Source organism: Salminus brasiliensis, chromosome 8 (genome assembly GCF_030463535.1).
Source record: "Salminus brasiliensis chromosome 8, fSalBra1.hap2, whole genome shotgun sequence".
Lineage (NCBI taxonomy): Eukaryota > Metazoa > Chordata > Actinopteri > Characiformes > Bryconidae > Salminus > Salminus brasiliensis.
In genome coordinates, this window is record NC_132885.1 from 11,801,185 (window position 1) to 11,829,180 (window position 27,996).

The 27,996-nt window shown below is 39.7% G+C and overlaps 3 protein-coding genes and 1 pseudogene across 4 annotated transcripts in view; 1 reads left to right on the forward strand and 3 right to left on the reverse strand.

Annotated features, from left to right (window-relative positions):
- The window catches only part of adarb1b (adenosine deaminase RNA specific B1b), a 314,934-nt gene extending 308,924 nt beyond the window's left edge, over positions 1-6,010 (reverse strand). The window contains exon 1 of the mRNA XM_072685611.1: positions 6,006-6,010. Within this exon, the coding sequence (XP_072541712.1) occupies positions 6,006-6,009 (4 nt within the window). The 5' untranslated portion in view covers position 6,010. The remainder of the gene's footprint in view (positions 1-6,005) is intronic.
- Positions 2,880-16,377, forward strand: vil1 (villin 1). The gene is made up of 20 exons (XM_072685607.1): positions 2,880-2,925; positions 5,871-5,979; positions 6,072-6,146; positions 6,234-6,430; positions 6,801-6,909; positions 7,615-7,725; positions 7,839-8,041; positions 8,133-8,211; positions 9,479-9,577; positions 9,713-9,866; positions 9,988-10,088; positions 11,401-11,538; positions 11,758-11,916; positions 12,068-12,247; positions 12,711-12,856; positions 13,524-13,668; positions 13,843-14,031; positions 14,139-14,207; positions 14,937-15,089; positions 15,549-16,377. The coding sequence occupies exons 2-20, from the start codon at positions 5,899-5,901 to the stop codon at positions 15,660-15,662; spliced, it is 2,502 nt and encodes an 833-aa protein (XP_072541708.1). The 5' UTR covers positions 2,880-2,925; positions 5,871-5,898; the 3' UTR covers positions 15,663-16,377.
- On the reverse strand, positions 14,927-21,830 carry LOC140561241 (peroxisomal N(1)-acetyl-spermine/spermidine oxidase-like; annotated as a pseudogene).
- LOC140560562 (spermine oxidase) lies at positions 21,177-27,264 on the reverse strand. Of its 2 annotated transcripts, none has more exons than XM_072685043.1 (4): positions 26,955-27,264; positions 25,593-26,800; positions 25,318-25,501; positions 21,177-24,526 (listed from the first exon to the last, which is right to left on the reverse strand). In XM_072685043.1, the coding sequence occupies exons 2-4, from the start codon at positions 26,780-26,782 to the stop codon at positions 24,392-24,394; spliced, it is 1,509 nt and encodes a 502-aa protein (XP_072541144.1). In that variant the 5' UTR covers positions 26,783-26,800; positions 26,955-27,264; the 3' UTR covers positions 21,177-24,391. The 2 variants fall into 2 exon arrangements, with proteins under 2 accessions (XP_072541144.1, XP_072541146.1); XM_072685045.1 differs by having other exon boundaries at positions 24,406-24,526; positions 25,442-25,501.
- Positions 27,265-27,996: the final 732 nt, after the last annotated feature.

The window sequence follows — 27,996 nt, forward strand, 5'->3', positions numbered from 1 at the left end:
ATTAGACTGCTCTAAGAGAGCCTTTGCACTGCGCCAATGTACATCTAACAAACAATTCCAGAGTCTGTTTCCCACTCTGAATGTCCAGCTTATGCACTGTTGCATGGGCAGACTGTAAGCTGTTCCTGAATCCCAAAAAACAGGATGTTAACAGGCTGCAAAATCAAAAGAAAAGAGTCAACAAGGAGAATCATTGAAAACAATTCTTAATGAACAAAGTCTTAATTCAATTCAATTCAATTTGGGAAGTTCAAGCGACTTCACAAAGTCAGGGCAAGCACAATTAAAATAACTGTAAGCAACGTCTCTTTGACATTACTGGGAGGACAAGTATAAGAGGAAGTATGACACAAGCAAAAACACATTTTTTAAAAAAAATTAGGAAATCTGGAAAATCTCATGTAGAACTATCTATTGCACAATAAAGAGTTTTATTAGTGCAGTAATCATGCATTTACAGGTGGTTCATGCACAGTGCAGGAAATCTAGTGCCAATCTAGTGCCAAAACTAAACTGATCATGATACTTCATCTTTTTTAAAATACAGAATCACATTTAAATCAAATTTTGTTCATAAAAGTCATATGTTGATTAGGTTATCTTGAAACAGTGCTGCGGCGGAGTTGAACGTTTCAGATGGGAAAACTGTAGAGTAGAATAAGTAGTGCCAAGAAAAGATTAAGAAGGATGCATTCCAGTTTGGCCTTAATCTTTAGGAAGCCAGACATCTGAGAGAGATTTTGGCCTATGATTGGGCCTGATGTAAGACGTTGTTATTTTCGCGATTAACCTCTGACACAGGGGGTTTAGGGCATAAGCAAGGTTTCAACATATTATGCATTTAAAGGCACCAAAGAGCACATTTATTAAGCATTTTCAGTCTTACCAGACAGTTGTCCTTTTGTTGTGTCTGCTCATATGCTGTTAGCAAGCTAAAGATACTATAGCCAGTTAGCTTTTGGCCCTGCCCCCACTTGCTTCCCTGGGTTTGGCCTTCTTGAGTGTTACCAGTAAAATATCGCTGCTGCTTTCTCTTCTGATGTGTGTTTAGCTCCACTTTGGTTCAGCTGAGATAGACCAGTTTGTTTTTGATGGAGCAGATGATAAACAGAAGAGATGATAAAAGCTAGCATTGGCTAATATAATAATACTCCTGTTCGTCCCCCCCAAGCTTTACCTTCACCATGTGCCGGGTAGATTAGACTAACTAGCAAAGGCTGGTGGTGATGAGTTGCTCTCTAGTGTCAGCAACACCATGTTCCCATCACTGTCACACCAGCTTTAACCAGGGCATTCACTAGTTGGCTGGGTGTAAGTACATTTTGAAGGCATAAAATCAGGTCAGGACTTACCGAACAGTTTTGGGGGGTTGGAATTGGCCTGAATTCCAGCACAGTTTTTTTTTTTTTATTATGCCTGATTTTCTTTTGATGGATAACACAACAGTGTTTGAGGTTTATTAAATGTGTCACTTAGATTGTACCAAACTATGCTAAAGAAAAAATTTACAGTTTGACATTATAGAGCAATTAATCTGCATTTTACTGAATCAAAAACACATTTCTTCTTAGTTCTCCATCTAATCTCTTGCAATCCCAGTTCAGTTTAGATTTTTTTAGTAAGGCACATGGAACTGCACTTTACTGTATGAAAGGAGTTTTGGTGGTGGTGGTGGTGTTGGAGCACCCAAGGCCTTAATGAGCAAGCTGAAGACAGAAATGGCAGGAGAATCATTCCACGATCCACGAAGGAAGAAACACTAAGAGGAACTAAGATTAAAAAGAGGAATCTATCCCCGCTGCCTGCATTTGACAGAGGAATTATGATAGAAGTAGTGCAAGTTTACAGGAAAATTAAACAGAGGCTCTGAGATCAGAGATCACAATGAAGAAAGACAAAAATACTGTTGTAGACTGTGCCAGACATACACAGGACAACACAAACAAAGTTTCCACAGTGGACAAAGCAATACACAGAATTGATTAAATTACATAAGATCACATGTGTATCACACATATACACAATTGTCTTTCAATGTACTTATTTTTGGCAATAAATGTGATGATGTATTCATATACAATCAAGCCAATGTAATACATCCCATTGGTCTTAGTTACATATACTAAGTGAACAAAAGGATTGGGACACCTGCTCATTCATTGTTTCTTCTGAAATCAAGGGTATTAAAACTGTCTCTACTGTCTAGAAAGGGCTTTCTATGAGATTTTAGAGCATTGCTGTGAGGATTTGTTTGCATTTAGTAAGGTCAAAATGTTGGATAATCCCCCACCTCACCCCAAACTCCCCAACTCACTCTCAAACTCCCCAGCTCACCCCAAGAGTATTGGATGGAGTATGATCATTCCACATTACACAGTTGCACTGCTCCACAGCTCAATGCCCTTCTAGACCACGCCTGGAATTAGGCATGATGCCAATAGCTTCATGTTTATCTCCTCCAGAGAGTCCTATCATATCCGCAGTGCATCTCTACAGGGACCAAACAAACTGTATATGTAAATGTACACATTTATGTCAGTGGTGGAGGCAGCTTATAGTAGCTGAAATCATCCATTCGAAAGGGGTGTCCACAAACGTTCTGACATATAGTGCATAAAGGTGTGGGTGGCAGGCCAAACAAATCCATCTGTATGACCCTGTTGTTAATACAGATGTACAGAAGAGGTTTTAAGGCTGATAACCAATACCTGTCACGTAGATAATGCCACACACACACACACACCTGTATGCAGATCTTCTACACTTGCCATAAAAGGCCAGCATGGCCCTGAGTGGTTGGAAAAAGACAACCAGGGAGAGAGGCAAAGTGCAGGGGTTGTAAAGCAGGGAGTGAGTGCTACGGCCACTCCGGCGCCATCTGCTCAATCCTGTAACACCTCTCCCACTCAGCTCCTCTCACGCTAGGTAAGTGTCTCCTTGTGGCATTCTTCCCAGTGTTCAGTAGTGTCTGTAATTGGGTTCGAGATAGATTTATAATTATACAAAACAGCTATTAGTATATGCAATATTACACACTATTAGTATTGTCATTACTAATTGACACCTTAAACAACAGCCATAATATAGTTGAATTCAGGAAGTATTATTAAAAAGTCAGTAACTCTACTATGAAGCTAATAGGTCAGGTATGTAGTTATGTAATTACAATGTGAAATTGAAGTCTGGACCTTTTGAACTCTTTTAAGGTTATGAGACCTCGGTAATTCAAATGAATAGAAATGCCCAAGGAGTTCCAACCTGCTTCTGACTATATAGACCTGAGCTTTGCTCTGCAAGCTTTGGTTTGCAGCACTGTAGTAGATTCAGTCTAAAAGAGTGAACATCAGCATGCAGTTAATGGTTGCGAAACAGTCATGATGGCCCTTTCCTAATGGCGTTACTGCAAGCACAAAATAATGATCACCACTACTACCCTGTCACGCTTATGGGTAAGCTCATTGTTTTGCTCTGGTTTGGTGGCTGTAAGGTTAAACATGTTTTACTATCCTCCCAATGGAGGTGCAGTATGGTGTTAAGAAAAACACTTGCCTTAGGACCAGCATTACTGATTAGCAACTGACTGAGGGTGTGGTCGTCCTGCGTTGCCACAAAGTGTACAGCATAAGGGAACACTTGAAGGACTACTGTTTGAAATTCTGATATCAGTCAATTGTACTGCACTATTTTACATGTAATCATGTATCCTCAGTTGTTTTTTTCAAACCTATTTTATCACCAAAATATAATAAACAGCCATGGTCTGGACTGGAGCTGAATTATGGAGTTCCAGTGACTCAGGAAATTGTTTTTAGAAAGGCTGGCCTGGGAAAAGAATCCAAAGGAAACCCTAATTGTCTCTTCCATAAGGCTTCTATGTGCAAGACAATAAGGTGAGACAATGACTGACGTGTAGATGGCAGAGCTAGCACCCAGCTCTCACGAGGCCAGCAGGCAAGCTTACATAATGGTGCAACACATGGATGACTTGCTGTAACACACACACACACATACATACTCTCACTGACTCACTTACACATACATGCACTGCTATCTAAACACCATTCCATACCATGGCATGATATCAACAGATTCAACTGTGGGGATCAGTTTGTTAGGAGGCTACTGCGGGCGAGTCAAGAACTCTTGCAGTCATTACACAAAAAGCTATGCCCCTCCCTTTTTATGGTGAGTCGTCCAATCCAAACTCAAGTTCATTTGTCTACTGATGAGTCAGTCTTATTATACTTCAACCTCTCTTATAGATATTTCAGGCAGTAAGTGTTAACAGGAAATTAGTCGGTAAGAACCTTTCCATTCTTTCTAGGACACAGATATGCACATGTTTTCACAACTCTCTAACTACCAGGAGTTTAAATCCTATCAACAACACATTCCTCCATGATCAGGAGTCTTAGAATAGGAAGACCTGACCCATTGTGATTAGAAGAGTCCTAAACCATAGAAGGGAATAAACAGTAAACACATTTAGAGCAAAGAACACGGCTCATTTACTAATGTTTTAGACCCAACCTAAACTGTATTGTAGACCCAACTGAGATGCAGAACTAAGAAATGTGGCATTAGGAGAATGTGTGACAATACTAAGTTAACTCAGGAAACGCTCTGTAACCAGATACTTTATTACGAATGTTGCACTATTCCAAACATCAAACTCCAAGTAGCTTTTGACTCTTGTGAAGCTCTGAGGCAGATGACACTTAGTAAGTAGGCTGACTCAAACCCACTCGAGTCTTCAGCCAACACATTTGGGTGTTGGTCATGTGGTTTTGTGGCCTGAAGGGTGGACAAGAGTTGATGTTAGACTGAGCGGAAGATAGAATATAGGCTTGATAAATTTATCACTTGCTAAACACATAAGCCACCGTATATTGAAACAGCTGGTTGGTTGGGGAACACAAGAAACACACTAAACAAATACAGTGTGGCAATGCGCTCTCTGCTTATCGTAAACCCTACTTCCTGTGGAACGTTTACACTACTGCTACTTCCTCTGGTGTACAAATATGAACTAGTGGGGCTGTGTTTCATTTTTAAAGAGCACTGCATTTCATGTGAATACTTTTAATATATGTCTATTTTTATTTGTGACCAAGTAATATAGTCATTTTGAGCCATTGTAATGTTTCTCAGTCCCCCAAAGTCAAAACTATTAGCTGCACAGAGAAAAACAGAAGTTACTGGAACTGCCTAGCTAAACATCTTTACATTAAAAAAAAAAGAAAATCACTAAGACTCTGAATATTAACTGAGGAAAATATTTGAGGAATAACAAAAGTCTCATTCTTAAAAGCCACTGCAGAACTCATAATGACGCATCTTGAAGTGCTGTTGTGGTCACTCTGATGTCTTCTAATATTAGAAAATCCAGCCTCTGTCACTTCAGGCTTAACTTAAGTCATTTATTCATGCACCTGCATTGACGGTAAAGTACCATAGAGTGAGTAATAGTTAAATTGAGGTTTTGTAGTTGCTGGAACAGGGAAGCACAAACTGCAAAATGTACACTGATTGCTTTTAATGGTGAAAGGCCTCATTTAAGCCTTGCAGGTGAAAACACCAATGACCTGTACTTGTATAATACAACAAAAAGCTAAGAATTTCTATGGAATATCATACTTCACATAAAATGAAAGAAGACTGAAAGGCATATTTAATGATAAATTACCCGAACTATTACCTGAACATGGATTAAGCAAAGCTGTAGACTAAACTGCAGTTTGCAATTCATCATTGAAAAGCTTTACTACACTCTAGGATTGGGTTTATCGCAGGAAACTGGACATTAATGTACATATTACAAGACCTCATCTAAAACAGCATTTTTCTTTTTTGTCTCCTAACTCCACAAGGTAGGTCACAGATTGTGAAGCTGGCACCATGCCACAAGTCGAGGTAAAGAGCGATGTCCCAAAAGTCCTCAATAAAACCACACCAGGACTGCAGATATGGAGAGTGGAGGTAGGGGTTGAGAATACACTGCTTACTCATGTTCTCAAAGCAATGCTCATGTCATGTCATCACTTATCAGACCTCTGTTTTATTACGCCCAGAACATGGAGCTGGTGCCCTGCCCATCTAAAACACATGGACAGTTTTATGAGGGAGACAGCTATGTAATTTTATATGTAAGTGTTTATCTATTTTTATAAATCCATTATAAACATTCATACACACCAACTACTGAGTGTTAAGTGTGACTCCCATTCCATCAGACCCAAAAGACCAGCAGCTCCTTCAGTTATGACATCCATTACTGGCTGGGCAAGTTTACATCCGTGGATGAGCAAGGGGCTGCCGCCATATACACCACCTTAATGGATGACCACCTAGGAGGCGTGGCAGTGCAACATCGGGAAACCCAGGGCTACGAGAGCCCTACCTTCCAAGGATACTTCAAAAATGGCATCATGTAAGACTATGCTACTTTTATTCAGTTTGATGTATTAATAGTCTTAAATTGCAGTAAAATATATTACTTCTTACTTTTCAGTAACATGGCAAGACATGGCAGGTACAAATGTAACTATTACAATACAGTCTGAAGATCAGCTCTACTAATGATGATTGTTTAGTGCTAGAGTCTGGAGCACCACTGATTGACCTTGTTTGTCAGGTTGTACCGGACATTACAACATCTCAGCATGTTCTTAGTCAAGATGACTAAAATAGAGCCGGTTTTGGAGAAGTCTGATGACCATTGCTCTTACTTCTGCTTTTACGCTGAGTGTACGCAAAGAGCATTAGAGCTTACAACAACTGCAAACTATTATTTACCACAGTTACAAGAAGGGCGGAGTAGCATCAGGAATGAAGCAAGTGGAAACCAACGTATACAATGTCCGCAGACTGCTGCATGTCAAGGGCAAGAAGCATGTGGTTGCAGGAGAGGTGAGAAAAGCCCCACCCTAAACTTAACAGAGGAAGTTAAGACTGTGAAACTTTTATCAGGAGTTGGTCTTCCAGATAAAACACAGTACAACTCACAACACACCCCCAACTACTTTCTCCACTGACATGACACTTACATGAATTGTAAATATTATCCATGGATGCTCCTTTTTTCTTTAGGTTTAACACCTAGATGATACACTATAGGTCCAAATGTGTGTGGAATTTGGAGATGGGGATGAAGCAGGGGTGGTGATCACCCAACATCCTGACCTCTCTAACGCTTTTGTTACTGAATGCATTAAAATCTTCACAGAAATTCTCCAAAATCTAGTTTAAAGTGATTTTTGACAGTATAAACAGTTACGTCAATAAGAGCAGGATAAATATCTTTTTAGTACTATTGATTTCAGAAGAAACAGTAAATAAATATTTTTTGTTATTGAATTATTGTTGTTGTTTATGTTGGTAAAGTCAATAGTCAAAAGTGAATTCTGAACACGTTTATGACATAAATGCTTTTTCCAACGTACTAAAATTTTAATTTTGCATGTATACCCTCTACAGAGGGTCCAACACTGTAAACTGTAAAATTATATACATGATTACACTTTAAAAATTGATACCAGAGTGTCACTAGACGTAAAGTACTGAAATAATGAAGTGAAATGCATTATTTTAAAAGTCAATCTGCTCTGTGCTCAGGTGGATATGAGCTGGGAGAGCTTCAATAAAGGGGATGTGTTCCTGTTGGACCTGGGGAACTTCATCATTCAGTGGAATGGCCCTCAGAGCAATCGCATGGAGAGACTAAAGGTAATCAATGAAATTTTTTGGACAATAATGTATTAGAAATTAAAAGAAACCTATGAATGTATATGAATTATGCCATGTCCAGTCTTGAGCACTGATAGCTGCTGTCTTCTTAGGGAATGAATTTGGCGAAGGATATCCGTGACCGAGAAAGAGGGGGTAGAGCACAGGTAGCAGTTGTGGAGGGAGATGATGAGGGGTCCTCTGAGGAGGCCATGAATGTGATGAAACAGATTTTGGGAGAACGAAGGGAAATTAAAGACCCCATTCCTGACGAGGTGGTTGACGAGAAGCTGAAGTCTAGCATCAAACTTTTTCAGTAAGATATTTTTAGATTGTATACTTTGTATGTTTGTATGTAAAGCCACATCTTGACCTATCACTCGTTAATGCCCACGTGTTCTGTACAGTATTTCAGATGCCTCGGGCAGCCTCGTGGTGCAGGAAGTGGCAGTGAAGCCACTGACACAGGATCTGCTCAATCCAGAGGTAAGAAACCAGTTGCAAGCAATCTATACAAGATATCATTAAAAGAATAGTATATAATAGCAATGGAAACAATAGAAAATACAGGACATTTAAAAGTTTCATCTATATTAAAATGGGTCCAATTAAAACCACAAAGGACACTGTCCATTCTGAAAAGCTGATGTTTGAAATGAGCAATAGTCTTTAGTCGTTATAGGTGAATGAACTTGATACAAATGTGCAAAGTTCTCAAACAACTGCAATAAAGTGCAGCATGCTTCCTCTGAGATATGCAAAGCCGTATTGCTTGTGTAACACAGCAAGGCATCTATATCTGCTTGGAGGGGAGCATTGACTGCCAAGTTCTGTGTATGTGAGCTGTGAAATGCCGACAGCTGACCAAAACTGAAGAAGATACTGAGCCATCCTCATCACTCAGACAGCAGTAGAGCCAATTCTGGTCTCCAGAACTCACAGAGTCACATATAGCCGTGGTGTTGTCATAATTCTGGTAACAGGATGCAACAGCCCTCAGAGAGTTGCACCACTCAGAAGCTCTGAAGAGTAGCTTTGTAACTGCAACAGCCGGCACATGAGCTTTTCTCAGTTACATTTAGTATACAGCACTTTGATCATGCAACACACAGAAGAGAAAGAACTCTGTATAAAGGCCATGCTGATAATAAAGGCTCTAATGCTATAAAAAAAAGTAAAATGTAAAACCCTACATCCATGCAAAGATGCACAGGATAGTTTCCACTAATCCGCCACTGGATAGTATCTGTGATGAAATACTACGGCTCATAAAATAATAACAGCACGATAAGGAGCCTGCAGTAATCAATACAGAGGTCGTTGTAAAGCTACAACAGAAAGATTGTCTTCCGAGATAACTCCACTAGCTCCACCAGAAGGAATTGAAATAAACCCGCTTCTCCTTCGAGGCATTATATGGTACTGAACGTCAAACTTTAACTTTGTGGTCTGCTGTGCAAACCAAAGACAAATTAAGAAGCACAGAGCACAGAAAGAAGAAGCAAAACTATGAGGGCTCTGTAAGAAAGAACAGTCTCATTAAATGTATCCAGCGATAAACTTGCATCTGCTCACATCTTTTTGCATTAAGTGATAACAGCATTAAATATTGTGCAGCAGTTCAGAGGAGAATCACAAGGTTGATCAAACAGTACACGCTATATGTAACTGACAGGGGTTGAGCTGTTCCTGCCACTGAAGCCATTAGACTTATGCCACATAGCATCCAAGACATGTCTAATCCCTGTGACAGGACTGCTATTTGCTGGACCAAGGTGGAATCCGAATCTTTATCTGGAAAGGTAGGAAGTCATCAAAGAAGGAGAGATCAGAAGCACTGGACAAGGCTGAGGTGAGAGTCAAACTAATTATTAACAAATTAATTCATTAATTCAAACTAATTATAAGCTTGTGGTTAGAGTATTAGTACAGCTTTGTTGGTTCAAGCACAGCAACACTTTCCTAATTCCATGTCCTTTGACTTTAGGCTTACAAGAAGGCTAAAGGCTATCCTCCGTCCACCTATGTGGAGACAGTGAACGATGGCTCAGAGTCCTCAGTGTTTAAGCAGCTTTTTCAGAAATGGACAGTAAAGGGTCAAACAGTTGGAATGGGCACCACACACAGCCCAGGAAAAATATGTAAGTGTGCCATACTATTCAACACTAACACTGTAATATTTTACCAGCATAAAATCAAGAGTGAGCTCAGAGCCAAGCACTGTAAACCATGCTGTCATTCTGTCTTTCATTTTCTCTGTAGCCAAAGTGGAGCAGGTAAAGTTTGACGTCACTTCAATGCACGCCAGGCCTGACCTAGCAGCCCAGTACAAAATGGTAGACGATGGTTCTGGTGAAGCCGAGGTAAGTAGTCATTGAAGTAATAGAACAGGACACAGCCACATTTAACATAAATGAAATAAATATTTTAATACAATTAAATGACATGCTCCTGCTCTAGAGACTCTGGAGGTATATGTGAAGCAGTGTGTTGTCCCTAGCTCAGGAATAAATTACATGTGCTGAGCTCAGAGTCAAACTCTTGGTTTACACATCCACATGGACAGACTGCCATTATCAAGATCTTTTGGAACCAAAGTCAAGTAGTATAATGAAGATGGTAAAGGCTTCATAGGCACTTGTTCGAAGTACTTAGAGCATTCGAAATTAAAGGGTGCACCTTAAATGTCAGAACATTTAACATGACCGGAACCATGACTTAACATGTTATTGCTAGTGTTTTACATGCTAGTATCATTCAAATCAATTGCAAAGTTGGTTTGCAAATGTATCTTGTTGAGGGGACACTTTGACCTGGATTTGAAACCTAATTTTGCTCAGACAGATGGTTTCCATAACCCCAAACCAAATATTCTAAATATGATTTTGAAACCTAGAGTGTCCCTCTTTTTTGCTACAAGAGTACATTTACTCTTACAGGATGGTCAGGAAAGCCTGTAAGGACAGGCCTTATGTGATGTAAGGATGTGACTGTGGGTGCTTTTGTGTACTATGGGAGAACAGTTGCTCCCAGATGGGACTGAACCAGCATCCCTGGCAATGGAGGTCCAACACCTTACCACTGCACCACCAGCAAGCACATGCAATTGGTGGAGTTGCACCCCTTAAAACAATAAAATAAAATAAGGAGAGAAAACCAAACAAAGGAGATGCCAGGATGACGCAGGTCAGACTTAAGACAGTTAGCACTAAAACAACTGTAGAAGCGCATGAATGCTCCTCTCTCTCCAGAGAGGGAACTAACTGAAGCAGCTCTTTAAACAATGAAACAAAAGATCAATGCTTTCTTTGAGCTGTTTGATTGTAGAGCTTTGATCTCTTCAGCTTCTATCTTTTTCCTTCTAACTTTTCTTGTTTCTCCTTTTAAGCTCCTTTCTTCTCTCTTTCTTTCACTTCTGTGTACCGTACCGGTCACCCCTCTACAAATATGTGACAGAGAGGTACCGGTTGTCACAGCCTTAAATTCTGTGACCACCAGGTGTGTCTGATTGGCACTGATTACCCCTAGAGTCTCTGGGGATAGGAGGATCCTTGGGTAACAGTGCTTCACTGTTGTCGCCCTCTGCTGGTAGGCGGTGGCAGACACTGATCCCTTACATTTATATGTGTAAGAACCTCTTGAATTAAGCAAGCGAATGTCCTTTTCCTCTCTCAGACATGGAGGATAGAGAACAATGAGCTGTCCCCTGTGGACAGAAAATGGCTGGGGCACTTCTACGGAGGTGACTGCTACCTCATCCTCTACACGTATGATGTCAGCGGCAAAAAGCACTACATTTTGTACATTTGGCAAGTAAGTGCATATATGTCACACATAATCCATCTCGCTGTGTGTGTGTGTGAACTAGATGTGAAGAAGTATTGGCTAAGTAAGCTGGCCTTAAGATCACAAGAAAACAGGCTGCTGCAAGCCAGCTGATTCTCTCTGCTTGTATTAATGGTGTCCGGTCAGCCATATTTGTATACATCCTATAAAGAGCGTAATCATTGTGAACTTTCTATGGACTTGCAGGGTCGTCATGCAAGCACAGCAGAGCTGACGGCCTCTGCATATCAGGCGGTCATTCTGGACCAGAAGTACAACGGAGAACCAGTGCAGGTTCGAGTGCCAATGGGGAAGGAACCCATGCACCTCATGGCCATTTTTAAAGGCAAGATGGTGGTTTATGAGGTGGGTCTAGTAACAGCATGTATTTCCACTGTTTAAAAGCTGGGGATACTTCACTGTATTCCGACTTGGTGTAGTCACAGCAAATATATGTTCGGTTCTTATTCTCCCTGTTCCTTCACGAGAACTATGCCTTCTCTACCTTGGTTTATAGGATGGAAGTTCCAGAGGAGACTCGACTTATGTTCAGCCGACAGTGAGACTGTTCCACGTTCATGGTTCAAATGAGTTCAACACACGTGCCACTGAGGTGGCTCCCCGCTCCTCCTCACTCAACTCCAATGACGTGTTTGTGCTCAGCACTCCCACCTGTTGTTACCTGTGGTACGGAAAGGTCAGTGTAAGCCCCATCTCCCTGTTAATTCCATCCACCAGGAGGAGATCAGAAGCAATATCTGGATTCAACACAGTTACACTCTGAGATTGATGAAAGTGGAATGTATTTAGTTACTCTTATCTTTAACACTACAGTATATCTGATTAACAGCATATTCCTCGGCTTTTATTTATCACTCAGTGGGGTTTGAGGTGATATTTTGCTTCCATAAAGGGTAACACTGGTGCCAGATTTGTGATGTCAGTGGACCCCTCAAATACAATTGCAGCTGAGATTTTAGTACTACTTCTAGTAATAATAATGGCCCACATGCACCTCACCTATCAGCGTTCGAATAGTAACATTTTTCTGTAGAGACAAACAAATGTTTCAAAATAGATTATTTTTTATTATCTTATTATCTAATAAGAGAAGCTGTTTCACACAAATCCAAATAATGAGTGATTTCTTTCTCCTCCAGGGCTGCAGTGGAGATGAGAGAGAGATGAGTAAATCCTTAGCTGACATCATTTCTAAGAGGGAAAAGCAGGTCATCGCAGAGGGTCAAGAACCAGCTGACTTTTGGGTGCAGCTGGGAGGAAAGTCCCAGTATGCCAGTGGCAAGAGGTGAAGAGAATTATTATTATCATAAAAATAATTTAATATTTTTTTATTATTTTTATTTATTGTGAACCTTTCTCAGACCCAAGGTTGGTGCGCAATACAAGCCATCTGCTTCTACTACCAGAAATGAGTTACTTGCATAATTTCTTTTTCAAATACTTCACTGTCAGGTGAAATCTGTATGTGACTGTTACATCAGACATGGGACATGTGCACTCTTTCACAAACCAGCAAAAGCATTGGTCTCCAGTACCAAATGATCTCAAGCAACAGGTGTAACACAAATTAGGATCAGAAACACAGCACTCAGACTCACACTCATATTAGTGAATAGTGCAGTGAAAACACACACAGCCACCTCAGCACCCAGGAAGCAATAGAGGTTAGGTAGGAGGTTGGGGTTTGCTCAAGGGCCCCTCAAGCATTCATGCTGAGGGAGGAGAAAGCGTTGTTCTTTCTCTCACCCACCACCACAACCCTCTGGTCCCAAGCCTGCGTCTCTAATCCTTAGGCGGCGGCGGCCCCGTCAAACCTGATAAGCACTGTTATTACGGTTTTATAAATGCAAGAACTAACACTGAGGGGACAGAACAGTCAGTCTACCACTGCACATCTACACCTCTGAAATAAGAGGGTGTAATTAAGCTCCACTTCCTGTTCTTCTGAGCAGACTACAGGAGGAAAACATCCAGATTAACCCCCGCCTGTTTGAGTGCTCCAATAAGACGGGTACATTCACTGCAACTGAGATTTCAAACTTCAACCAGGAAGACTTGGATGAGAATGATGTCATGCTGTTGGACGTCTGGGACCAGGTGAGAACCAGCTTCAACCTCCTCTCCAGCACTTTGCCGGTTATTTAAAATCCAACAATGACACATATGTTTCTGTACATGGACCAACAGTGAGACAGAACATGACCAGTCAAAATAAAGCTTTATCATAGCATGCTTGTAAGGCTGCATTTAAAAACCAGCTGCACTTGCCAGGTGTTCCTGTGGATTGGAAATGGATCCAATGACACAGAGAAGAAGGAAGCCGTGTTGACAGCACAAGAGTACCTGAAAAGCCACCCTGCTGGGCGAGACCTAGACACACCCATCCTGGTGGTCAAGCAAGGGTTTGAGCCACCCACCTTCACTGGCTGGTTCCACGCCTGGGACCCTTCCATGTGGAGTGTAGGCACCTTTGATTTGAGACTGTCACTGTCATACTGATTAGGTCACATGAACTGAAAACCAGCAGCACCAGTCATGTCAAACTGAAATGGCTTCTGCTTTCTCAGGGTGGAAAATCTTATGAGCAGCTAAAGGCAGAGCTTGGAGACGCAACAAACATCATCACGATTACAGAGGTGAGTTTTAAAATGTTCACAATTTCACAATTATTCCCCACATGAAGTCATGTGGCCAAAACATCTGTGGCGTATAAGGTTTAGTCTTTGGCTTTGCACAAATAAAGCAAATGCATACCCCACCAAATAGAAAATGTAAAATGTATGCCTACATGATCGCACATTTGCGTCAAACTGGTTACTGACTGTAACCACTGTTGTCTATAAAAAAAGAAGAAAAAAAAGCATTGCACAACTAAAAAACCCTTGGGAGTCTTGGGTCCTCCCAATGTTTCTTCCACCAGCTCTGAGGGAGTTTTTCCTTGCCACTCTTATCTTTGACTTGCTCACTGGGGTCTTAGGTTTTTATGTTTTGTTGATCTCTTGTCCTCTTACTGAAGCTGCTTTGTATCTGCAGTTGTAAAAGCGATATACAAATATATTTGATTTGATTAAAATAGCTAAAAGCCATTAAAGCTGAATTTTGCCTGTGCTTTTGTCCATTGTGACAGATACCACAAAAACTAACATATTACAGGAGGAAATTTTACATTTAGGGTCAGGGGTTTGTAGTGTAAACTGATATCTGGAGATTCTGTCCTTCAGGCCGTACCATCAGGTGAGCATTTGAGGACGTCAAAATGTTTTGTTGCGTACTCTGCTAAAATCCAAAAAGGCTGTATTCTCAGACGTGCGCTTTAGGAAGCATTCAGCAGCTAATTCATACCAAATCATGTGTTTTGAGCGCAGGATATGATCAAGCCAATCATCTCTCAGCCTGACAACTCGACTACCTCAATGGGAGTTGTGCTGCCATCTACGCGGCCGATCCACCCAGCAGACAAGCTGGTGAACTGTCCAGCAGAGGACCTGCCCCAGGGGGTTGACCCTGCCAAGAAAGAGGTATTTGTTATAGACACAAGCAAGCATATTAAAAGAAAACTGCAGGGCTATGTGCATTTACACTCCCAAAAATATAAATGATGTTAGAAGAACCATTTTTGGTTTCATATACAACCAGTTGTGATAGACATGCAAGTGTGAAGATTCTTTAAATTGGTGAAGATCCTTAACATCCAGTGATGGTTTTTGACCCACTTAAAGCATCTAAATGTTTTTCTATTGTACACCCTAAAAAAGGGTGCATTAAGTGGTTATTTGAGTATTGCAATTGAGGTTTGGTTTGGGAAGAACACAGAAAACCATTTAGATGCATTTTCTGGTTCTCAGAACTAAAACAATGTCTCTTTGGCTTCAACTGTGTTGGGTCTCTCATTGGGTCTCTCATTGGGTCTCTCTATTGGGTCACTCATTGTCTTTGTGGATTGATTATACATTAAATCTTCTGTCTTGTGTCCTCAGGAGTATCTCTCAGAGGAAGAGTTCAATCTGTTGCTGGGTATTTCACGACTGGACTTCTACTCTATGCCTTTTTGGAAACAGCAGAACCTGAAGAAAGATAAGGGCTTGTTTTAAGAGAGAGAGAGAGAGAGAGAGAGAGAGAAACAGAGAGAGAGAGAGAGAGAGAGAGAAAGAGAGACAGACAGACAGAGAGAGAGAGAGAGAGAGAGAGAGAGAGAGGGAGAGAGACGTATGTCTCTCTGATTTAATAGGCTTCCCCATCAATATGAACGTATGAGTGACAGACTTAGTGCAATGAGATTACACTACAGATGACTGTGCCTAATGTGAGATTTTAGATTTACTTGTTTACATTTAATTATTTTATTTAAAGCGTCATTAAGAGAAATAAAGGATGTTCATATAATTTCTAGAATAAGATAAAGTTTTAATAATAATGCTATTTTAAATAAATTATACATAGATCATTTAATAAGATGGAAATGCTATGTTAGTGCCTTTTAACAAAGAGTAACTAGACTAAGAATAAGGAGGAATGGTTGAAAGGCAGCTTGCTCACAGTACTGTGTTTTCTTTTGCTGTTTTTTTTTTTTTAACATGAGAATTCAATATACTAAACATTCATTATGAACTGCCTATTCCACCTCTAAGGAGTTGTGATATGCAGTTAAAATAGTAGTATTTGTAAGCTAAATAAGTTTATGTTAATATATTAACATAATTAATATGCACTAATAATATTTTATGCTGACATATCAAGATATAACAACTGCTGTTTAGTGTATATATAAGCTACACTCTGCTTGCCATTCAGTTGCTAATAAATGAACTGTGTCCTCACTTCAAGAGCAATTACATTATTTTCTGCACTATGCAATTTTCTTTCTGCACAGAAACCTAAACCGCAAGTTACAGTTCTATTACTATTGAATGTTTCTGGTAACAGTGATCCCCCATTTTCCAGGCCTCTGTTGGGATGAGATGTTCCTGAACTGATTACATGGACACACACAAACTACTGCTAATATGTAAAAGATTTACAACGTTTCCCATGGAAACAGAGAGTCCACGTAATAATCACTTAATTATTACAGATTCACAAAAATACCAATTTTAGCAAACTTTTAATAGAAGCCAGTTCAGTTTTGCTCAGAAATGAAAAAGTAAACACATTGTGTAGACGGGGAATGACTAGTTATACTTACTTAATTGTACTTCCCTAAGGAAAATCACCTGTTTACTCCTACTTAGTTTCTACTTATTTCATTATTTTATTTAGTCATTACAATTTAGTCATTAACAAGCATCTGTACTGCTTTCTGGTTTTGATGTACCACAGAAGACTAGCGTCCAGGCTTCTGTCCTGGCACCAAAGTGGTGGAATGAGCTTCCCCTGGGTGTCCGAACGGCGTCTGGGAGTCGCTCTCTGTCTTCAAAAGCAGAGTGAAGACCCTCCTCTTCCGAGAATACTTGGGTGAATAGTAGAGTGCTCACCTTACTGACTTGTGTTTAGTAGTGTCTAAACTTAGAGGATCTTTAAATTTTTTGTCTATTCAAACTAGCTGAGGTTTTTCTTCAGTAAACAGTAAAGCACTTTTGTAAGTCGCTCTGGAGAAGAGCGTCTGCTAAATGCCTTAAATGTAAATGTACTTTTTGACCAAAAGGATCCAAAAAGAAAAGATTAAAACATCAGTCAGTCAGTTACTATACTGATAGATGCTGAATTTACTGTGAATTCGAAATGAAATTGATGGTCTATGAAAATTATATTAATTCTGAAAAAATTTAGTTATGAGAATAAAGTGTCTAAGGGGTAAAGTGGTCTGCTGCTACTTTTGTACTTCCACTCAAGTTGTTTTTAGAAAGGTACTTTCTTACTTTAAAGTAACAGTACTTGTGATAGGCTATTTTCATATTTTTCTGCCTGAGAAAGAACACATTTATGGCTGTTGTATAAAAAGGAGAAGAGAATGCTGAGTTTCATTTAGGAGTGGTATTTAGGATCCGAAAGCATAGTAATATGAGAAGTACCTAGTAGCATTTTCAAAGACATATGAACCACTTAACCAAATAATCTGTTGTTCAAATGAAGAATAGAGATAAGGTTTTGTTTAAACAATAGTGCTGTACATCAATGGTTGTTAGTGAAAGCACACAGTATATCAATACCATTACGGTCTTATCACTGTACACTGAGCATCACAGTCTATAGTGCTCTAAAGGAGTTTATGTAGGACAACACAGTGAACTCAATGTATGTACAGGATGTTGCAATTTCCTTGGTTGGGTTATGGTCATTGTGCAAAACCTCAACCTCCTACACCCTTTCTGCCCTGAGCTCTGGTCTAAAGACCACAACACAACTAAGTCACTGAAAGATACAGCCATAGTTAAGGTTTAACATGCTTTGTAAGCCAGAATGTAGATTATAAGACAACCCCAATCCAACAAGACTGGCTCATAGATATTCATGTCCCTGTAGATCTTCCCCAGATAACATACCCATGCAGAAGGTTTTGTCCATGGGTTCTGTGTTGGCCCCAAATATGTATGCCCACCAGGGTCCCACCAGGGTCAGTGATAGGACCAGGAGGGGTTCTACCCTGCACATGTGGTCTACTTGGGACCCATGTGAGATTAGGTTGGGCTGTAACAATAGGGCACATTTAGGAAGCCCAGCTGGGTCCCAGTCACAACACATGTGCAAACCCACTCAGAGACCATGCCTACCCATTCTAGGTGCACGTATTCGTATTCGTCACTGTACAGTGTGGACTGTACAGCGAAATGTGTCCTCCGCATTTAACCCATCTGGTAGTGAACACACACTCACACGTGTTAGGGGCAGTGAGTACACACCCAGAGCGGTGGGCAGCCAACTCCAGCGCCCGGGGAGCAGAGAAAGGGCCTTGCTCAAGGGCCCAACAGTGGCAGCTTGCCGAGCCCGGGAATCGAACCCACAACCCTGTTATCGATATCCCGGCGCTCTAACCGCTGAGCCACCACTGCCCCTGCAGAAAATATACATCACCCCAGATGGGATTCTACCCATGTCAGCCCCACATAAGCATGTTGTCTGGATCATTGACACATTTAATATGGTTAAATCTAACTGTGCACATCAGTAGAAGTGGAGAACCATCTGGACAATGTAGTGTGTCATTCAGGAAATTGCTTGAATTGTGTAGGTGCCAAAGTGGACATGCTGAATACGTTCTGTTAAGGACTGAATTAGTTGTAAAGAGTGTTTCATCTGTTACTCAACATTTCTTCCTCTGTTGCTCAGCATGCATCACCTTTAAAAGAGCTCATACAACATCATTCAAATGCTATATTTATCACATTTAGTGACCATTTTCCTTTGCGTATGTTGAGGTCACACATATTATCATGAATTACCACTTTACAGAAGCCATCTAATTAATCAGAGTATACTAGCTTTATATTATAACTACACAACCATCAGAAAACCTGAATCACTTTGTTTACAATTAATAAAACATGCTTCCAAATATCATTTAAATATTGGCATCAACAATGCTCGTAAAAGTCAAAAAGTAATTTTCTCTTAGTAGAGTAGTGGTTTATGAGTCTTTGTGGTTCTCTGACCCCTGAGAGATAGGACCCATGTGTGGTGGTGTATATTTGTTTTGTTTGTTTGTTTTTTTTTTTGGGGGGGGGGGGGGGCATAACTTGTTGTGCAAATGTAACACTCTCTCTCTACAGATTCCCCATCATATATTTCTAACTTTTTTCTTCTTGACACCAAACTTCCTACTGGGCGCACTCCTTTACTCTACAACGTCTAAAACAGCAGTAACTCAAGACATCCTAATGGTGAAGCTGTCACACAATTTTTTTCGTTAAATTGGAATTTCCTATAAAACAGTTTTCAAGTTAAAATAGTTTAAATCTGAGTCAGTAAGTTTATCTAAAATGAATTATTTCACACTAATTAACAGGGTCTGCTGGCACCTCAACTGTTTATTTAAAAAAAAATGGTGGCATTGCTTTTTAACACCTAACACACCAAATACACCTTACGCACAGAATTAAAGGTAAAAGTAAATAATAAACATTATTTAAAAATCAATTATGCTAATTTGTAATTTATACATATAACCATATGCCATGCAAAAATCTTAATGTGAAAATGGCAACTTTACATGAAAAAGAAAACACTTTTAATGGAAGTCAATGTAAAAATATTTATTCCAAGCCATTTGGAGCATCGACAATATAAAGAGTGACTTCCAGATTTACATTATTTTTACAAAGTAAAAAACAAAGTATGTGTTACATGCATCATTCACATTCATCATAGAAATTCCCAGAATTTTAGACAACCATCAAAAAAATTGAATAACAAAAATAACTGCAGTGGTACCTTGTTATCTGAGTCTTTACTCAGGAGGAAGCGGTGTTGATAGTGCCTTGTATTTCTTCACACCATTCACTCCCTTGGGAATCAAATAACAGGAGCCAAGAACACAATGTTCATGACCCCATCTGGAGTTCAGCACTTGAGATACATCAGGAATGGACCAGCCAGTGAAGGACCTGAGCAGTTTTTCAAAACAAATGCAATATCTGTCAGCAATATCAAAATCCTCCTTAAGACCAGATGTTTATTTGCGAAACAACATGACATATTATACCTCACGTCTCTTTCCAAGCTTCTCCGTCAGATTGAGCAGTGTAGACAGACTTATCCTCAGGGCCCTCATCCCACACAAGCTGGATTCCAGCACAGTCCATAATATCAAAGCCAAGCCTCTCGATAGCATCCAGCTTGGATTTTGGTGTTTAAAGACATGGTCACAATCACATGGTCAGCTTCATATATCTCACCATGCTCACAGATCACCCTCACAGGGTGGCTCATCTCTTTGCTGTCAGTGCCTTGGAGGTGTTACTTCACGTCCCACTGGATGCTCTTCACTGCTTTAGTTTTTTCAGGATGATTCCTGAAGGCAGCCTTTTCAGAGTAACAGCTAATATGGCTTGATAAACCCCAGGATCCAATGGAAATTCTAGAAGTATCCATCCATTAAAATATATTCACTATGCTGAGATGCGAACACTTCAAATATGGAAGAACTGCCTCGTCTGTGCCTTTACTTCTCTTCACCATTTAAAAATACTTGATGCATCTTTTGAAGATGCTAAAGAAGAAGCAACATCAAGGTAGTCGCCCAAGCTCAGGCTTCTATATTTACATTGCAGCTTTGACTCTGAGGCCTTAGAGTTGAATTTTTCAAAGAGAGAGGTGACCTGGTCAACAAGCTCGTCATTGACGTTTCCCACCCTCCTTAAAAAAGTCTCCTTACCTAGCAGGTTGCTCTTTTTTTCTAGTTGGAAAAGGGAGTTTCCATTCTGTTCATGGATTCAGTTCGCTAATGTTCTCTGTGAAAGGTTTAATTGGACAAACTGTCTCCTACTCTTCCGCTGGTCTCAAAGATCTTGGAAGACGTGCTGAAATCCAGCCTTGGCATCTCTGGACTCATCTCTGAGTTGCTATGCTATTTTGAAAGCTGCTAAGATCAGTTAAAATATAAATTAAACACATGCCAAGACCATGTGTCTCCAGAATTGTATTAAAGAAGGAAATTTTAGCTTGGAGGTCAATGTAAAAAATATACCAGGTAATTTTGGAGCATTTATATTCATTTGTTTATCAATTAATTCATCATTTGACTCAATGTAAAAAAAAAAAAAAAAAAAAAAGATCCACCACACCTGATTAATATAATATAATATAACCTAAGAATTAACAGCTCCAGCTGCTTATTAACCAGCTGATGAATTGAATCAGGTGTATTGGGGCAGGGAAGCACATAAAATATGCAGGGCAGGGAGTCTGCAGGGAGTCCACAGGGAGTCTGCAGGGCCAGAGTTGAGAACCACTGCTTTAACATAATTGCCCCAACAAAAGTGGTCTAACTGCACAATCTTTTTAACAATAAATAAGTAAGGAAAACACTGTTTAATAAAGCAAATTACACTAAATGAAGATTCACTGTAGGTTAAAATGTGAGAAACTACAAAAATGGAGACACAATGTTCACAAGCTCTACTCAGACCAAAATACTTCCGTCAACAGAAGAGGCGTTGAATCTTTGCAGTGTGTTCATTTCCTTTGTGAAACACTGTATGACTACCTATTCAGGAAGTGCTGTCTGACCTTCGGAACATTTACATGTTGGAAAATGACACTGATTGTTTAAAGCGCTCTATTTTCTGTATAACTACATTCTCCAGCAGCCCAGCAGCATCAAACATTTCATCAAACCTTTCACAGCATATAAAACCATCTATCATGTGGCATCTTTGGAATAAAAATATTTTGGGAAAGAAAATACATAAAGTCCATTTTTCCAGGCTTTCTCAAAATATATGTTGTTTTTTATATAAACAGTAAATTAATAAAATGTTATATATTATTTAAGAAACTTGCATTTCTATTGGCCAATTCATTCATGAAATCTTGATACAATGTAAATGTGGCCTGACATCAAAAAAGACAAAAACACATTTCACTGTGCGGATAACTGCATAAATCAAGTTTAGTTGTGGTCTGTTAGAGAGTAAAATATATAAAATACAGGTTGGTTAGAATATTACTAATATATGTGCATTAATATATTACTCTACTGTTTTCAGTCTAGTAGATGCATTATTGTACACTGTGCTGATCTAACAGCCATTTAAGGTGCACTTTGAATTGAGTGACCTTCGGTATATAGCGGGTTCAGGTCAAGTAGAAGCTATAGTGAACGTAATTATGTTAATATGCGGTCTCATCCCATGTGGTTTAAACTCTGAAGAGCTCACTATTCACTATTCATACATGGGTCGCTGTGGCTAACCTGCCATTAGCTTACCTGCCTATTGACACACCACATACAAATACAGCTCATACACCCCTACCTTCCTCTAACTAATTTGTGCTCCACTAAAAATGAAGGGAAAGCATCTGAGAGAACATGATTAATTGGCAAAACATCAAAGAGAACAATGTTGCTTCAATCTTCTCTGTGTTTTTCAGACTCCTAACCTGCTCTGCATCTACGTTTCAGAGGTATCGCACTTTCACACTGTTGACCACAGGCAGTTAAAAAAAAAGGTCTGTAAAGGGAGGAAATCATAATTCATCAAGATTAGGTAAACACTCTCATTTACATTTATGGCATTTAGCTGACGCTCTTATCCAGAGCGACTTACAAGTTAATCGTATTACAGAGGTGAGCCAATGGAGTGTTAGGAGTCTTGCCCAAGGACTCTTATTGGTGTAGCTCAGCATAGTCACCCAGACTGGGAATCGAACCCCAGTCTCCCACGTGGTGAGGTAGCTCACTAGCAGGTAGTGGTCTCATCTGTTGCGCCACACCAACCACAACTCTCCCTTCATATAGAGCACTGCAGTTCAGTGTACACATATATTTTATTGCAGATGTCTCATTTTTATAGAATCTGTAAACATTAAAATGACATAGAAGGTCCCTGGAAAGAACACGTCATAAACTCTAACACACAGTGATGAACTGCTTGACGAGTCCAACAAGGAGAGGCTTTTTCAGAGCTCATGGTTTGAGGTAGAGGTGCAAACACTGATATTTAAATACATTCTCATGATTGTAAATCTCAATGACATTATACAAGCCTTAAGGATCAGAACTGCACATTGTTGGTAACTGACGTTCCTTCTTCAAGTGAAATTATGAACCTCTGTGACACCGTCTTCAAATCTTAACATCTTCTCCACCCCATATATTACAATCTTTGCTACAATCTAGGATTTCAGTATCATTGCAAACTTAGCCCCAGTTTAAACAAGACTGATTCGATTATTGAAGTTCATTTAACCACTTCATGCATCCTTCAAGAAGGAACCTAACCATAATTGATTAAAGAGATCTTAATGGAACTGTTTGAAGCACAAAACACATTTACACAATTTCTCACTTATCCCAGAAGTTCTGGATCAGTCAAGACTTGGACAGGTTTCTAAATTTCGCTTTTTTTAGTTTAGTCTTGCAGCTGCTGACATTGCAACTGTCCGTTATGGCTTCTGTTCAAAGTCAGCCATACTGTGCCCCAAACCAGTGATTATCAGTTCCAGTCCAGGAGACCCAATGCCCTGCACAGGTCCAAATATTCTCTACCTACAACACCTAATCCAGCTCAAGAAGAGCTCAAAAAGTATCTGACTGCATGAATCAGGTGTGTTAAAACACTGGAACTTTGCAGGGATGTGTGTCTTCAAATATGTCCTGGTAAAGGGGAAACCATGTACATTACTAAAACAATCCTCTGTAATATTGGCTATAATAATTGCCTACTAGCCATAATGAGTCGTTAGGTGATCACATGTGGCTATATGCTTACATAAGTGAATGGCTGGCCTTAATTTTCAGGGAGCTGAATTGTTGCAGCACTGCTAGGGGATTTGGAAAGTGTTTCAAATCAAGGGGGTCGCTTTCTAAAAATAATAATAATAACAAAAATAATAATGTGGATAAACAGTCAGCAACCCTTTTTATATATTTTTGGTTACAAATAAATGTTAAACCAGTGACAGCTTGGTTTATTTAGACTAATGTGGGGTTAGCAGAGATTCCTGTCTTAGTTAGGAAGTCATCACTGCTCAAAAATTGTATCTCATTTTGGAAAGTAGGAACAGATCTCAAATACAAGGCAGCCACTGTCCTTCAACACATCACACCTTACTCGATGGGTTACAATGGCCTGAGGTCCTTCAGAATGCAGAGATCATGATTACAGTCAGTAGTCAATTATTGCCGTCATAAAAAAGCTACAAACTCTCTTATGATTTTTGTTCTTTATGGACTGATTGTCTTAGCTGAGTAGTGGTTTATGAGTCTCTGTGCTTCTCTGACCCCTGAGAGGTAGGCCCCATGGGTGGTGGTGTAAAAGTTCACATGAGTGGCTTCTCCTGCAAACAGCACCTGGAGAGGCTTCACACACAATCACACAGTAAGATTAATATTAGATTTAGCAAATTAACTTAAAGACTTATACAATTATTATAAAAGAGAAATGTCCCTCTTCTTCTTCTTTATGAAAATGAATGACAAGTCACTTATATGTTTTTTTTTTATAGTGGAGGTGATTGGAACCAGGGGTTGTAATGTAAATATGGCCTTTTTAGTTACTATCCAAAATAGTCACTTTGTACTGTATAGCCACTTTAGCCAAAAATAGTAATAAAAAAAGTTTGTATAGGGACTGTTTTGCTTTACAACACTGCACGTACCTCTCCCTCATGAATGTACACTATAAGGACAAAAGTATTGGGACACTTACTCATTCACTGTTTCTTATAAAATCAAGGATTTTAAAAACCCTGCTTTTGGTAGAGTAACTGGCTCTACTGTTTAGGCAATAAGGCTTTCTACATGATTGTGGATTTGACACCCAACTACTAATTTACTAAAAAAAACAAAAAAAAAACGAATTCATCCCAAAAGTATTGGATGAAGCACCAACCAACATTCCAGAGAACACAGTTCCACTGCTCCACAGCTCAATCACCCCTGGCATTAGGCATGGTGTCAATAGGTTCATGTATATCTGTTCCAGATAGTCCTATTCTACTGGCAATACTTCTCTACAGGGACAACAAGTGTGCATTTGTACATGTGTGAGCAATCAGAGCAACTTAAAGTATAAGGTAAAGGAGTGTCCACAAACAAGTGGACATATCATGCATACACAGGCCAAACCACTCTAGACTAAAAAAACATACCTTGCTCTCTGGGATGTTTCTTTGAAATGGAAGAGGTGCAGCTAGTGCCTCATGTTCCTTTACCCCATTTACATTGTGAGGAATGAATGTATAGGAACCAAGGACGCGAGGGTCACAACCCCACCTGGAGATCAGCACTTGGGACACATCGGGAACAGACCAGCCGGTGAAGGTCCTGAGCAGTCTAAGATAATAAAGATACCAACTTTCAGATGTGTTTTCTTTCATATCTACTAGAAGAAAAGAAAAATGCAAGACAAAGTGTCATGGTGTACCTCACACAGGCATCTTCCACTTCACTGTCCTGAAGCGTCTCCATATGAAGGGCTTCCCTGCCTGTGATCCAGCCACAGAGTACTGTGGGGTGACGGGCCACAGTATCAAAGCCACAGATCTTCTTATACCACGTCTCTTTCCAAGCTTCTCCGTCAGATTGAGCAGTGTAGACAGACTTATCCTCAGGGCCCTCGTCCCACACAAGCTGGATTCCAGCACAGTCCTCGGGCCAAAACCTCTCATTAAAACAAAGGAAGATCTTGTCCACCGTACCAAAGCCGAGCCTCTCGATTGCATCCAGCTTGGATTTTGGTAAGGAGGGTTTAAAGAGGGCTCCTGCATGTTGCTTTAAAACCCCCAAAGACACTGTCACAATCACATGGTCAGCTTCATATATCTCATCATGCTCACAGATCACCCTCACAGGATGGCTCATCCCTTTGCTCTCTGTGCCCTGGAGGTGTTCCTTCAAATCCCACTGGATGCTCTTCACTGCTTTATTGTTCAGGGTGATTCCTGAAGGCAGCCTTTTTAGAAGAACAGCTAAAATGGCTTGATAACCCTCAGGACCAAGAGAGTTAAAAAAGCCTCCTTCAAGAGCGATGTAATACCCAAGCTGGGATGCAGACACCTCATACAGAGATGAACTTGCCTCATCTGTACATTCGCTTCTCTTGCACCACTCGAAAATCTTCTGTCCGTCTTCTGAAGCTGCCAAAGGTGACTCAGCAAAGGCACCATCAAGGTAACTCCCCAGACTCAGGGCTCTGTGTCTGTCTTCCAGCTCTGACTCAAAGGCCTTGGAGGTGAGTTTACTGAATAGGGAGCACACCCGATCAACGCTCTCAGTACAAAGCTGTTTCCCATCCTGTGTGAAAAAGTAATCACGTGGCGTCACAGAGTGGGGCGAGCACATCACTTTGTTGGCCAACATCCCTTCGACCAACAGGTCATGTTCTTTGGCCAGATGGAAAAGGGGGTTCCCGTCCTGTCCATGGATCCAGTTGGCCCCGAGCTCAATAATGTTTTGGCTGAATGGTCTGGAGGTGTGAACCCTACCTCCAACTCGCCCGTTAGCCTCGAGGATCTGGACGTGCTGGAATCCAGCCTGCACCAAAGACGCCGCTGCAGCCAAACCTGCAAATCCTGCACCCACCACCACAACCTTGGCATCTTTGGTTGCACTCATATTTACTACTCAGGGCAGCTGTGGAGTGGAGAATAGAAAGGAGATGAATGGATTGGTAGTAAAACAACATATTTTTATTAATGTTTTGTAATGATTAGGAAATAATTATTTACTATTTACTTAAAAACTAAAGGGCATTTAAACACACAGTGCTTTTTAAAGTAGTACTTACAGCAGACAGTGGTGGATGTATAGGGATAGTGTAGACTTCTCTACTGTAGAAAACAGACGTGCTGCTATTTGCCTGCCACTGTTGTAGGGCATGTTATAAAATAAGTGACCTTTGGAGCCAGTCCTGCTGCTATATGGGATAAAGGTATAGGCGAAACCTCCCAGCCAAGATCCATGTTTCCATCAATGCTGCTAACGAAGCTTTATGAGGCTGATCTGAGGTCAGTTTACTTTTCCATAATCGCCACGAGAGTCCAGCAGCATAAAAACACTGTTAACAGGTTGGTTGCTGCTTTTAATACACTCCAGTATATTTACTATACTGACGCTAGTGTGGGCTCAACACAGGGTTGCCAGAAACCGTTAGCAAAATCCCCTTTACGGAACTTTTTACTGTTATATTATTAACTGAAATGTTAAATTATTATAATACAATAATAATATAATATATAATATGTATATTATATAATATACAATAATATATCTAATATATTATATATAATTTTATTTAAATATATATATAATATACCATTATATATGTATATTATATAATAATATATAATATGTAAAATATATAATAATAATGAAATAAATAAATAATAATAATAATAATAAAGATTTTCTAAATGTATATTTATATTTTAATATATGTCAGGTTAATTCAATATTTTTAACTGCCATTTAGTGGCTGGGTCCGGGCTAGGCGGCGCTCCATTCAGAGCCCAACATCTATCTTTTTAACAGCCTTTAATATTATTTATACATTTATATCATTTTATAACATTGTAATATATAATAATAATAATAATAATAATAATAATAAATTTATCATTTTAATTTTATAATTTTAAACTTTTAAAAAGTTTTCTCAACTATAAATGTATGTATATATATTATGTTCATATTATTAATAATTATTTATTTATTTATTTATTATTTTACACAATTGCACTTACTAGATACTTATATGAAAATTAAATGGGCAATATTACAAACAAAATAGCAAATTGTGTACTGGTATATAAAGAATATAATGATAAGAA

Coding starts and splice junctions, on each gene's coding strand:
- vil1 (XM_072685607.1), top strand. CDS start 5,899: ATGCCACAAGTCGAGGTAAAGAGCGATGTCCCAAAAGTCCTCAATAAA. Junction 7,726..7,838: donor ATCGCATGGAGAGACTAAAG/GTAATCAATGAA, acceptor CTGTCTTCTTAG/GGAATGAATTTGGCGAAGGA. Junction 14,032..14,138: donor GGGACCCTTCCATGTGGAGT/GTAGGCACCTTT, acceptor CTGCTTTCTCAG/GGTGGAAAATCTTATGAGCA.
- LOC140560562 (XM_072685043.1), bottom strand. CDS start 26,782: ATGAGTGCAACCAAAGATGCCAAGGTTGTGGTGGTGGGTGCAGGATTT. Junction 25,502..25,592: donor GTGGAAGATGCCTGTGTGAG/GTACACCATGAC, acceptor TTATTATCTTAG/ACTGCTCAGGACCTTCACCG. Junction 24,527..25,317: donor GAAACATCCCAGAGAGCAAG/GTATGTTTTTTT, acceptor TTGTGTGTGAAG/CCTCTCCAGGTGCTGTTTGC.